The sequence below is a fragment of the Myotis daubentonii genome, chromosome 16, assembly GCF_963259705.1.
Source record: "Myotis daubentonii chromosome 16, mMyoDau2.1, whole genome shotgun sequence".
Classification (NCBI taxonomy): Eukaryota; Metazoa; Chordata; class Mammalia; order Chiroptera; family Vespertilionidae; genus Myotis; species Myotis daubentonii.
The window spans coordinates 18,887,736-18,901,890 of NC_081855.1; the positions used below are offsets into that span (position 1 = coordinate 18,887,736).

At 40.7% G+C, this 14,155-nt stretch overlaps 1 protein-coding gene across 5 annotated transcripts in view; it reads left to right on the forward strand.

The window, feature by feature from the left end:
- The window catches only part of RABEP1 (rabaptin, RAB GTPase binding effector protein 1), a 113,716-nt gene that overhangs the window by 66,962 nt on the left and 32,599 nt on the right, over positions 1-14,155 (forward strand). For all 5 annotated transcript variants that reach the window (XM_059668970.1, XM_059668971.1, XM_059668973.1 and 2 more), the window contains 2 exons: positions 927-1,105; positions 9,832-9,963. In XM_059668970.1, coding sequence (XP_059524953.1) covers positions 927-1,105; positions 9,832-9,963 — 311 coding nt within the window. The remainder of the gene's footprint in view (positions 1-926; positions 1,106-9,831; positions 9,964-14,155) is intronic.

A 14,155-nucleotide genomic window follows, 5' to 3' on the forward strand; every position in this document is an offset into this window, starting at 1 on the left:
AGGAGCCTCTGAAGGGTTTAAAATCTTTTTTCTTAAATAACAACTTTATCGAGATGTAGTTTGCATGCCATGAAGTTTACTCATTTAAAGTGTACAGTTCTAATTTCAGAACATTTATTTTGTTCCCCCCAAAATTCTATATCCATTGCCAGACATCCCCTATTCTCTCCTCCCTCCCAGCCCCTGGCAACCACTAACCTACTTTCTGTCTATACATTTGCCTATTCTGGATTTCTATATAAATAGGATTATACAGTGTATGGCCTTTGTACCTGGCTTCGCCGAAGGGTTTCAAACTTGCGAGTGATCATATTAATTTTGCATTTTAGAAAGTTCAATTTAATAGCAGGGTGGAGGATAGAATAGAGAGGGTATAAGACTAATGGCACGAAGAATAACAAAGGGACTGCTGTTGTAGTTGTCTAAGTTACGATGGTTGATCTAAGGCAGAAAATGGCTATGTCATATTACACAGGAGGCAGCGTTAGTAGGCTTCTGTTCCATTCGTAGGCTTTTCAGGCAGGAAAAGTCAGAAATATGAGTTGTCTCTTTAGTTTCTTGCTTAGGTTGAACTGATGTGTACCAACAACACAAGCATTTACAAAGATTCTTTGACTTAGCCTGAGAGGTCAAAACTAAACGGGCTCAAGAAGGATTCCTGGGTAACAGATTTAAGAGTGGTTACTAAACCTTTGACCTTTAGAGCAACGCTTCTCCAAGTGTATTCCCTAGAACAGTGGTTGCCAACTAGTGGTCCACAAAGGATCACTGGTGGTCCATGAGGTCCAAAAGGTTGGCAGCCGCTGCCCTAGAACACTTGCTTTGTGAGTGGCACTGTGACAAAGATTTTTTTGTCAAAGAAATTTGGGAAATACTGTCTTGCCTACCATTGAAATTCAGGGTTTTTGATTGGGGGATTCTTACAGTTTGCCATCTTTTGGAGCAAGAGCGACAACAACACAATCAGTTAAAACATACGTGGCAGAAGGCCAATGACCAGTTTCTGGAATCTCAGCGTTTGCTGATGAGGGACATGCAGAGAATGGAGATTGTGCTAACTTCAGAACAGCTCCGACAAGTTGAAGAACTGAAAAAGAAAGATCAGGTGAGTAGCATTTTTATGTGACTTGCTTGCTTTGTTGATAATGCATCCTCACTCATTCACATACATGTTACTTCATTATTTTATGTATATTAGAGACTGACTTAATCCTGAAATAAAGTGATGTATGTCATTTCAAAAAACATAGGTGCATTTGAGGAGTTTTGTTTTTCAACTTTAGAAATGGCCTTACCTGGAGGAAAAACATGTTTAGAAATGATCTGCTACACAGACCGCAGTATGCAACTGTGCATATTTATGAGAAATTATTTCTCTATAGTTCTGTCCAGTTTCCCTAGTGCTTTTGAAGTATGTTAATCCAGGCCAGGTCTTGCATGAAATTGCTCTAAAAGCCTTCTTAGAAGGTGACAGGGTGGGATGGAGAGGCTGAGGGATATGTAAAGGCAGGTGCCTAGAGTGCTGCATACCCAAGATCCTGTTTGCTTCTTATGATTTAAAAATTATACAAGTCCTCATGTTAAAAATATTTTGTTTTTAAGTGCAAAGTAAAATTACAAATATAAAGTGATGAAGTAAAAACGATGTCTCTTGACTTCTCTCCCACACCTCCCTTCCCAGAAGTAGCCACTTTTAAATCAGGAGTAATCAGCTTGGAAGATAGTCTTCCAGACCATGTCATGTATTTATTAGTGTATGTTTAGAACTTTGTTTCCTAGAGCTGATATCACAGTATAAATACTTATTTTATAACTTACTTTTCTCAGAAGCATTATCTCATATATATTTTCACATCAGAGATCTGTCTCTCATTATCTGGTAGGATAGATATACTGTCATTGATTTAATCCTTCTTATAGTGGGCATCTAAATAGTTTCCTTTTGTGTGTGTCATTTTAAACTGTTGCAGCTAATTGTGTATTTGTACAATTATTTCCCTAGGATGGCTGTGTAGAAGCTTTTTAGGTATTAGAAATATTTTATTTTATTCTTTTAATATATTTTTATCAATATCAGAGAGAAAGGGAGAGGGAGAGAGAGACTGAAACATCAATGAATGAGAGAGAATCATGGATCAGCTGCCTCCTGCACACCCCCTACTGGGGTTCGAGCCTGAAACCTGGGCATGTGCCCTTGGCCGGAATCGAACCCGGGACCCTTCCACAGGCCAACGCTCTATCCCACCGGCTAGGGCTAGAAATATTTTAAATTACTTTGTATGACTTAGTTTAGATTTTGTTTTTCAGAAGTTTCTTCCTTTTTAATTTTTTTTTGTGTTTCTTAATTCTGACTCATTCATCTTGTGTGTAGACACAGTAAATACAAAGGTTTTGATTCTAAAGTTCAGATCTAGTCATGTTCCTTCTGCTGCCCATTAAAACAGTCTTAATTCGTATAACTAGTCATTTAAAGCCTTTATTACAATTTATTGAGCTTTTGCTATATACATGTCAGCATTGTGCTAAGTTTAAATATTAAGCTTTATCTGACATTAGAGGCCCGGTGCACGAAATTCATTGCTGGGGGGGGTGGGGGGGCGCGCAGGGGGTCCCTCAGCCTGACCTGCACCCTGTCCAGTTTAGTCAGTTCGACATCCCTCTTGCAATCTGGGACCTCTGGCTCCTAACCGCTTACCTGCTTGTCTGTCCTAACCTCTCACCTGCCTGTCTGTCCTAACTACTCTGCCTGCCTGCCTGATCCCCTTTACTGCCCTCTCCTGCCGGCCTGTTCGCCCCTATTAACTTATTTTTTAATCTTATCCCCTTCACACACAATTGTATTTGACTTCCTTATTGGCTTCTCCCTGTCACACAATTTTTCTCTCTCTTTATTTAACGCTTTTTCCTACTGACTCATCATTTATAAACTTTTCTTTCCTCCTTATTTCCTACTCTGTTCCATCATCCTTCTTCCCATCTTTCTCCTACCCTCCCTTCCTCCCCACATTCCTTTTTTCCTTTATCTTTACTCCTCCCTCCCTCCCCTTTTCCTTCCTTCCCACCTTAATTTTTTTCTTCACTTCCTCCCTCAGACCTGCTTTGCTCCCTCCCCCATTTCTTCCTTCTTCCCAGTCTTCTTTTAAGCTCTACCTGCTCCCCTTTAAAACTTTTCTTCCCTTCCTCTTTCTCTCATCCACATTCTTCTCTACTTACTTCCATTGTTTTAATATCTATCTACCTAATTGTTCAGTAGCTTTTATCTTTCTTTTCTGACTCCTACTTTTAAAATCTGTACCCAGTACACAACTATACTTGATTTTCATTATAGCTCCTACAGTTCACTCACACATCCTCTTTCCCTCTGCTCCCTACTGACTCCTTTATAAAGTTCTTCCCTCCCTCCTTCCCTTCTTAAAGCTTCCATTGAGGGGGGAGGGCGTTAATCCCCCGCCCAGGGCTCCACTGTCCTGCTCCCATTCCCTGCCCAGGATGCCCAGCCCAGCGAGGGTGGCCAAGGCCTATGCTGCCCGGGTGCTGCTGCCGTGAAGCAGGAGCGTCTCCGCCCAGAAGGCCTGTCACCATCCTCCACTCCATCCTGGACCCATGGGCGCCTCCCAGCCACCGGCCGCGTCTGGGCGGGGCTCCGGCCTCTGTGCTGCCTGCACCCTGCCCCTCACTGGGTGCACCTGGTCTGCCCCCCCACCCCCCACGCGGTCGCCACCCCTTTCCACGTGGAGTTTCTTTTCCCTCCTATTGTATCTTATCCTACACCTGGCCTTGAAGCTGCCTGAGCAGAGGGCGGGGACGCAGCCTGCTGATATGGTCGTGATGTGATGCTGTAACGGACAAATTCGCATATTCCTCTGTTATTAGATTATTAGATTAGATAGTTCTTAAAACAGTAATACTGTCCAATTGAAGTAGAGAGTAATGACCAGTCTCTGATTTCAGAGTGTAGGCACTTAGTCCCCACCCTCTTCCATATACCTCACTTCTCATGTGCCTGCTCTTTTCAGTCACATCAGACTATTCAAAATTCCCTCAGATGGCTGCCTGTGCCCTGTATTTTTGTACCTGCTTCCTTTTGCCCTGGAAGCCTTGCTTGTCTCCTCTCACAGAAATGGCAAACTCATATTACTGATCCTTCAAGATCCACCTGAATTTCTAGCTCCCTCAAATGAAATCAGTCATTAAAAAAACCCATACTTGTATAGTATTGCAATTGTTTGTGAGTTTGTCCCTTCCCTCTAGGCATCAAAGGTATCTTACTTGTTTTTGAGTGAATGACTACATCTACTTCAATCATTCCTTTTGAATTTCACATAAATTGGTGCATCTTTTTTTTTTAAGATTTTTAATTGATTTTTAGAGAGTGAGGTAAAGAGTGGGGAGAGAGAGAGACCTCAATGTGAGAGCCAAACGATTGCCTGCCTCCTACACACCACTCACTGGGGATGGAGCCTGAAACCTGGGCATGTGCCCTGACTGGGAATCCATCCAGCAACCTTTTGGTTCATGGGATGACACCCAACCAACTGATCCACACTGGTCAGGGCTGTACAACTTTCTAATGGATAAGTAATATCCTTATTAGTCTTCTACAGTGATCTGAAGGACTGTTCTGTGCAAAGTTTCTTTCTTAGATCATTTGAAGAATAGGAGGGGCTTACTTTCTTTTCTTTTTCTTTTACTTGTTTCCTGAGAGTGGAAGAGCGGGGGTGAGACGGAGAGATAGAAACATCGATGTGAGAAAGAAACATCAATTGGTTGCCTCCCACACATGCCCCAACCAGGGCCAAGGATTGAGTCTACAATGAGGTATATGCCCTTGACCAGAATCAAACTCGGGATCCTTCAGTTCAAGGGTCGACACACCATTCCACTGAGCCAAATCGGCCAGGGCGGGTTTGCTTTCTTTTGTTTTGCCTTTCACATTGTATACTTTCTTGGAAGCTATTTCCTGATTTCTTCTTTTTATTAGGGTTCATAGTTTGTGCCTATAGTATTAAAATATTTTGTTTTGCCCAGCATAGCTTAGTGGTTGAGCATTGACCTATGAACCAGGAGGTCATGGTTCGATTCTCCGGTCAGGTCATATGCCTGGGTTGCGGGCTCGATCCCCAGTGTGGGGAGTGCAGGAGGCAGTTAATCAGTGATTTTCTTTCATCATCGTTTTTTATCTCTCTTCCCTTTCCCTTCCTCTCTGAAATCAATAAACATATATTTAGTCATATCAATTGATGCAGAAAAAGCATCTGACAAAATCCAACACCCTTTCTTGATAAAAACTCTCAGCAAGATAGGAATAGAAGGATCATACCTCAACATAATAAAAGCCATATATGAAAAGCCCACAGCCAACATCATAATCAATGGGCAAAAACTAAAACCATTCCCCCTAAGAAGAGGAACAAGACAGGGATGCTCCCTCTCACCACTCCTGTTCAACACAGTACTGGAAGTACTAGCCGTTGGCGATCAGACAACAAGAAGAAATAAAAGGCATCGAAATGGGAAAAGAAGAAGTAAAACTGTCCTTATTTGCAGATGACATGATACTGTACATAGAGAACCCTAAAGACTCCATCAAAAAATTACTACACTTAATAAATGAATTCAGCAATGTAGCAGGATACAAAATTAATAGCAAGAAATCTTGAGAAACCAAGATGGCGGCATAGGTTAACGCCGGAGATTGCTGCCTCAAACAACCACTTCAAAAAACAACTAAACGACGGAACGGACATCCAGAACTACAGGAAGGCTGGCTGAGTGGAAATTCTACAACTAGGAGGAAAGAGAATATCATACCCAGACTCAGAGGAGGCGCAGTGCTGAAGTGAAATACTCAGGTGCGGAGTTCGTGCGGAGCGGGCTGGCGGCAGAGGGCGCGGTTGTTGTTTTCAATCGGGAGGGAGTTTCAGACTCTGAGCTCCAGATCCGGGCGAGTCTCTAGGGACCCAGCAGGACTGTCTGGCTTCGGTCGGAACTCGAAGGCAGCTTTCTCTCCGAGGTTTGCAGCGGTTGCTGGGACTCTGTGAGGCAGAGCCCCTAGGGACGGAACTAAGAGCAACCATAACTGCTCGCTCTGGCCCGCCCTGTAGATCCCCAGGGACCCGCCCCACCCAAACCCTGCACAGAGCCATTTGCCGGATAGCCTCAGGCAAACGCTAGATTAGCACCACCCTAGAGATCCAGCACAGAAGCTCTCCCACTGCAGACACAGCGGGCTCTCATAGCCAGTTAGCCTGGAGGTCAAATCACCCCGGTATTGCCGACAACAATCAAGGCTTAACTACAATAAGACTGCACACAAAGACCACTAGGGGGTGCACCAAGAAAGCATGAAAAATGCGGAGACAAAGAAACAGGAAAAAACTGTCAATGGAGGATATTGAGTTCAGAACCACACTTTTAAGATCTCTTAAGAACTGTCTAGAAGCCGCCCGATAAATGTAGTGAGATCCTCAAGAAATCTAATGAGACCCTCGATGTTATGATAAAGAACCAACTAAAAATTAAGCATACATGGGCTGAAATAATGAATACTACACAGACTCCCAACAGCAGACCAGAGGAGCGCAAGAATCAAGGCAAAGACTTGAAATGCGAAGAAGCAAAAAACACCCAACCAGAAAAGCAAAATGAAAAAAGAATCCGAAAATACGAAGATAGGGTAAGGAGCCTCTGGGACAGCTTCAAGCGTACCAACATCAGAATTATAGGGGTGCCAGAAGAAGAGAGAGAGCAAGATATTGAAAACCTCTTTGAAGAAATAATGACAGAAAACTTCCCCCACCTGGTGAAAGAAATAGACTTACAGGTCCAGGAAGCGCAGAGAACCCCAAACAAAAGGAATCCAAAGAGGACCACACCAAGACACATCATAATTAAAATGCCAAGAGCAAAAGACAAAGAGAGAATCTTAAAAGCAGCAAGAGAAAGAAACTCAGTTACCTACAAGGGAATACCCATACGACTGTCAGCTGATTTCTCAACAGAAACTTTGCAGGCCAGAAGGGAGTGGCAAGAAATATTCAAAGTGATGAATACCAAGAACCTACAACCAAGATTACTTTATCCAGCAAAGCTATCATTCAGAATTGAAGGTCAGATAAAGAGCTTCACAGAGAAGGAAAAGCTAAAGGAGTTCATCACCACCAAACCAGTATTATATGAAATGCTGAAAGGTATCCTTTAAGAAGAGGAAGAAGAAGAAAAAGGTAAAGATACAAATTATGAACAACAAATATGCATCTATCAACAAGTGAATCTAAGAATCAAGTGAATAAATAATCTGATGAACAGAATGAACTGGTGATTATAATAGAATCGGGACATAGAAAGGGAATGGACTGACTATTCTTGGGGGGGAAAGGGGTGTGGGAGATGCGGGAAGAGACTGGACAAAAATCGTGCACCTATGGATGAGGACAGTGGGTGGGGAGTGAGGGCGGAGGGTGAGGCGGGAAATGGGAGGAGGGGAGTTATGGGGGGAAAAAAGAGGAACAAATGTAATAATCTGAACAATAAAGATTTAATAATAGAAAAAAGAAAAAAGAAATCTATGGCATTTCTTTACACTTTAACTTACAGAAAGTGAGACTAAAAAAGCAATCCCATTTACCATAGCACCAAAAAAATTTAGATACCTAGGAATAAACTTAACTAAGGATATAAAAGACTTATATGCGAAAAAATATAGGACACTGAAAAAAGAGATAGAGGAAGACATAAACAGATGGAAGAACATACTGTGTTCATGGATTGGTAGAATCAACATCATCAAAATGTCCATACTACCCAAAGCAATCTATAGATTCAATGCAATCCCCATTAAATTACCAATGGCATATTTCACAGATCTAGAAAGAACGTTCCAAAAATTCATCTGGAATAAAAATAGACCTTGAATAGCTGCAGCAATCCTGAGAAAGAAGAACAAAGTAGGTGGGATCTCAATACCAGATATCAAGCTGTATTACAAAGCCACTGTTCTTAAAACAGTTTGGTACTGGCACAAGAACAGACATATAGATCAATGGAATAGGATAGAGAACCCAGAAGTCGACCCAAACCACTATGTCCAATTAATTTTGGACAAAGGAGGCAAGAGCATACAATGGAGTCAAGACAGTCTCTTCAATAAATGGTGTTGGGAAAATTGGACAGATACACGCAAAAAGATGAAACTAGACCACCAACTCACACCGTACACAAAAATAAACTCAAAATGGGTAAAAGACTTAAACGTAAGACGGTAAACCATAAAAATACTAGAGGAATCCACAGGCAGCAGAATCGCAAACGTATGTCGAAGGAATTTCTTCTCTGATACCTCTCCCAGGGCAATGGAAACTAAAGAGAAAATAAACAAATGGGACTACATCAAAATAAAAAGCTTTTGCACAGCAAAGGAAACCATCAACAAAACAACAAGAAGGCCCATTGTATGGGAGAACATATTTGCCAATGATATCACTAATAAGGGTCTAATCTCCAGCATTTACAAGGAACTCATGAAACTTAACAATAGGAAGATAAACAATCTAATAAAAAAATGGGCAACGGACCTAGATAGACACTTTTTGAAAGAGGACATACAGAAGGCCGATAGACATGAAAACATGCTCAAAGTCACTAATTATACGAGAGATGCAAGTCAGAACGACAATGCGGTATCATCTCACACCTGTCAGAATGACTCTCATCAACAAATCAACAAACAACAAGTGTTGGAGAGGATGTGCAGAAAAAGGAACCCTTCTGCACTGCTGGTGGAAATGCAGACTGGTGCAGCCACTGTGGAGAACAGTATGGAGCTTCCTCAAAAAACTAAAAATGGAACTCCCATTTGACCCCGTGATCCCACTTCTAGGAATATATCCCAAGAAGCCAGAAACACCAATCAGAAAGAATATATGCACCCCTATGTTCATAGCAGCACAATTCACCATAGCTAAGATCTGGAAACAGCCTAAGTGCCCATCATCAGATGAGTGGATTAGAAAACTGTGGTACATCTACACAATGGAATACTACGCTGCAGTAAAAAAGAAGGAACTCTTGCCTTTTGCAACAGCATGGATGGAACTGGAGAGCATTATGCTAAGTGAAATAAGCCAGTCAGAGAAAGATAATAAATACCACATGGCTCACTCATTTGTGCAATATAGAGAATAACATAGACTGATGAACAGGGACAGATCCAAAGACAGAGAAACAGCTATCAGACTATTAATCCCCAGAGGGAAAGTAGGGGAGGGTGGGGGTAAGGGGAAGAGAACAACCAAAGGACTTGTATGCATGCATATAAGCCAAACCAATGGACATGGACAACAGGGGGATGAGAGCATGAGTGAGTGTGGGGTGGGGCGGGGGGGGGGGGGGAGGGAGGATGGAAGTTAATGGGGGGAGGATGAGGACACATTTGTAATACCTTAACAAAGAATTTAAAGATTAAAAAAAAAAAAAAAAAGCCTGTCAGCACGTGGGAACCAGGAACTATCTCATTCTGTAACATTTCCAAAAAGCCAAAGTGGTACTTTGTACAAACATTACAGAGTAAAATATACTTCATCACTGGCTTTGATAAACTGAAATTAATTTTCATAGACATTAAAAAAATAAAAAAATAAACATATTTAAAATAAATAAAATATTTTGTTTTAACCAGATGTCCTTAGATGTGATTACAAAACAAATAAACTTAAGTGTCCAGTTTTCTCTCACTATAAAGTTCTTGTTCATTTTTGTTTTGAGTGGTTAAAGAACTACAGGTATCATTAAGTATAGATTACTGGATAATATTTTTTTCTTTGTAACTTTTAGGAGGAAGATGAACAACAAAGACTTAATAAGAGAAAGGACCACAAAAAAACAGATGTTGAGGAAGAAGTGAAACTACCAGTAGTGTGTGCTTTAACTCATGAAGAATCTTCAGCCCAGTTATCAAATGAAGAGGTATAGTGAATCTGTAATTAAAATCATTGTATGCATGATGTTATCATTTTAGCTTCTCAAACATTAATCAGTTACATTGTTCATTTGGGAAGTGTATAACTACTAGCTGAAAATTAGATAAAATGATATTTACTTTCAGTCATTCTTACATTGGTATAAGTAGTACTATTTGAAACGTGTTGCAATTTCTCTCATAGTCTCTGAAATAATTTGGATGTTCTTTTATCCAGTGGTTCCAAAATTAAAACATTAGAATAAATCTTTAATATTTGCAAAATCTTTTTTATATGAATAATTAATGTTGTTAATACATTGAGCTTTTTGTTTAAAAGAGATTACTTATAATGTTGAAACACTTAACTCCCTATAGCATATATGAAGTACAGACAGTCCCCAGGTTAGGTCAGACTCGACATACATCATTTTGTGGTTAAGTCGCCATCTCCCATTTATTTATAAAAAAAAACAAAGTTCCATCATTTCCACGTATGTACATATGTGCTTTATGTTTTTTATTTATTTACCACAAGTAAAGGTTAGGAATTGTTACCTTTCTTTTAAATTTTTTTTTACTGTTTCACTTCATTACTGCTGTGTATGTGCTCCATGTGAGTGATGTAGGTGCTAATGTAGGTAGGTTCCGACTTACAGCGAAAATCGTGTTACGTTAGGCTGTAGGAACAGATCTCTGACTTAACCCGAGGACCTACTGTATTAGGTCTTAAAGCCCTGAGAATAATAATAGGTGAGGTTTGGCAAATTGTGGTGGGGTAGGGTATAACATTTCAGGTATTGGGAATGGATGGGGTAGAGGGACCTGGAGGTGGAAAGTGTAAGGTGGTGTTCTTATGGCCTCATTACCTTTCATCCACAATGTGGACGGGCCTCCTCCTCATTAGGTTTCCTGTCTTCAGCCTGTCCCACTCCATTGCACCCTCAGCAGATTTATTTTTCTTAAGTGCAGCTGTAGTCAGGCCACTCCCCTACTCAAAACTACCACTGCCTCCCATTGCCTACATAATTAAGTACAAATTCCTCACTCAGATAGTCGAGGCCATTCATAATGTGCACTCTCTTTTAGCCACATTGATTGTCTTGTGCTATACTCCCCACCTTGCATGTTCTTTTCTTCACCTGGAATGCTTATCTCCCTCTGCTTTTCTGATATTGAAATCCTTCTATTTATTCTTCAAGACTCATGCTGGTATCCCCTCTTCAATGATAGAAATGCTTCTCTTACTGCCTTTAGGATAAAAACTAAAAAAGGTCCCTAGCTTGGCATACAATTATTTAAAATGTTGAAACACTTAACTCCCTATAGCATATATGAAGTATTAACCAGTATTAGACAGTTGAAAGACCCTTCTAGCCTTACTGTGCTGGCCACTTTATCCCAGCCAGACATTTCTACTTACTGTCAGTGTTCACATGCCTTGTTTATACTGTCCCTGCTGCTTAGAATTTCATGCTCACTTCCCTACCGCTGCCTTCTTTCCCAGCCTGCTACAGCAATTTCAGTTATATTGGATTAACGGTCTTACCCACTTGCAGAGGTGTTTTTGTTTATTTTGCAGATTTACTCTGAGCCATGTGTATCTTCCTGGTGGCTTATATTTCCATGTTTATGGATTGTTTGACATTTTAAGAAAAGTTTATAAAAATCCTATCAGACATTGAAAAGTATGATGTAATTGTTTTTCTGCATTCTTTGTTTTGAATCATACACTGAGGACCACTAGGCCTGATTCTGCGGTATTTTTTTTTTTTAATAGTTAGATTCCCAGGGGACTGTCTCAACTTTCGGGTACTGCCAAATATTATGTGGTTTCTGTGTCATGCAGTCCTGTGTCCAGGAATGTTTGAAAAAGTTTCAAACATTTCCAAAAATATTTTAGCAGGAATATAGGAAAGGGAGATTTTTTTGTTGTTTTGCCATGAAGCCTTTTTTAATTTTTAATTTTGTCTTAACAGATCTATGATATATTGTGTATAGCATTATTTCAAGACATTTGAAATAGTCTTTTAGACTTTCAGATCTGATATTTTGAATATTTGTTTCAAGTTGAGAATTAGGACAATTTACGTTAGCCTGTTGGTTTAAAGTTAATATGGAATGCTTTGGAAACTTAGTCATATTTATTGGTAATAAAAACATTTAAATTTGTAGGACATCATATCTTTAACCTTATGCTTAGAATATGCTTTTCTCACTACAATGTATATATGTTCATTATAGAAAACTTGGAAAATACAAGAAGGTATAAAAAATAAAAATAACCGGTAGGCAATTCTACTGCCCAGAGATAGCCACCAATAATATTTTGCTATATACCTCTCCTTTCCCACTTTTTCTGTTTTCATTCCCAAAGTTAATGTATATGTGTTTCTATTTGTACTTTTTAAAAAAAATTAAATCTTTATTGTTCAGATTATTACATTTGTTCCTCTTTTTCCCCCCCATAACTCCCCTCCACCCAGTTCCCACTCCACCCTCCACCCTCACTCCCCACCCACTGTCCTCATCCATAGGTACACAATTTTTGTCCAGTCTCTTCCCGCATCCCCCACACCCCTTTCCCCCGCAAGAATAGTCAGTCCACTCCCTTTCTATGCCCCTGATTCTATTATAATCACCAGTTCATTCTGTTCATCAGATGCTTTATTCACTTGATTTTTAGATTCACTTGTTGATAGATGTGTATTTGTTGTTCATAATTTGTATCTTTACCTTTTTCTTCTTCCTCTTCTAAAAGGATACCTTTCAGCATTTCATATAATACTGGTTTGGTGGTGATGAACTCCTTTAGCTTTTTCTTATCTGTGAAGCTCTTTATCTGACCTTCAATTCTGAATGATAGCTTTGCTGGGTAAAGTAATCTTGTTTGTAGGTTCTTGGCATTCATCACTTTGAATATTTCTTGCCACTCCCTTCTGGCCTGCAAAGTTTGTTGAGAAATCAGCTGACAGTCGTATGGGTACTCCCTTGTAGGTAACTGACTGTTTTTCTCTTGCTGCTTTTAAGATTCTCTCTTTGTCTTTTGCTCTTGGCATTTTAATTATGATGTGTCTTGGTGTGGTTCTCTTTGGATTCCTTTTGTTTGGGGTTCTCTGCGCTTCCTGGACTTGTAAGTCTATTTCTTTCACCAGGTAAGGGAAGTTTTCTGTCATTATTTCTTCAAAGAGGTTTTCAATATCTTGCTCTCTCTCTTCTTCTGGCACCCCTATAATTCTGATGTTGGTACGCTTGAAGCTGTCCCAGAGGCTCCTTACACTATCTTCGTATTTTCGGATTCTTTTTTCATTTTGCTTTTCTGGTTGGGTGTTTTTTGCTTCTTCATATTTCAAATCTTTGACTTGATTCTTGCGATCCTCTAGTCTGCTATTGGGAGTCTGTATAATATCCTCCTTTTCAGTCAGTGTGTGCTTAATTTCCAGTTGGTCCTTTATCATAACCTCGAGAGTCTGACTAGATTTCTTGAGGATCTCACTACATTTATCGGCGGTCTCACCAGTCTTTTTGAGGGTCTTACTAAATTTATTGGCGGCTACTAGAAAGTTCTTGAAAAACCTTAAAAGTGTGGTTCTGAACTCTATATCCAGTAGTTTGCTTTCCTCCATTTCTGTCATTTGTGTCCTGTTTCTCTGTCTCCGCATTTTTTTATGCTTCCCTGTGCTGATAAAGTGGTTTTCTGTGCTAAGTGTCCTCTAGGGCCCAGTGGTTCAGCCTCCCCAATTACCTGAGGAGGACACTCTTGGTGGACCCCCTTGTGGTCTTTGTGCACAGTCTTGTTGTAGTTAAGCCTTGATTGTTGTAGGTAACACTGGGAGGGATTGACCTCCAGGCCAATTGGCTGTGAGAATCAGTTGTGTCTTCAGTGGGAGAACTTCTGTGCTGGAGACACCCCTCCGGGGCAAGACTTGCTTCAATGGGGCTTTGGTGCTCACTGAGTCTGCCCCCTGAGTGTGTCCTTTATGGATCCGAAGAGCTGCAAACTGGATGGTCCCACTCTGACCACTGGGCGCACTGGCTCCTGGATCTCTAGGGAGGTGCTAATCTAGCCTCTGCCTGAGGCTATCCAGCAAAAGCCTCCGTGCAGGGCATGGGCGGGGCGGGTCCCACGGGATCAACAGGGTGGGGCTAGCAGTTATGGCTGCCCTTAGAGGCCCTGCTTCTCAGTGTTCCAGCAGTCAC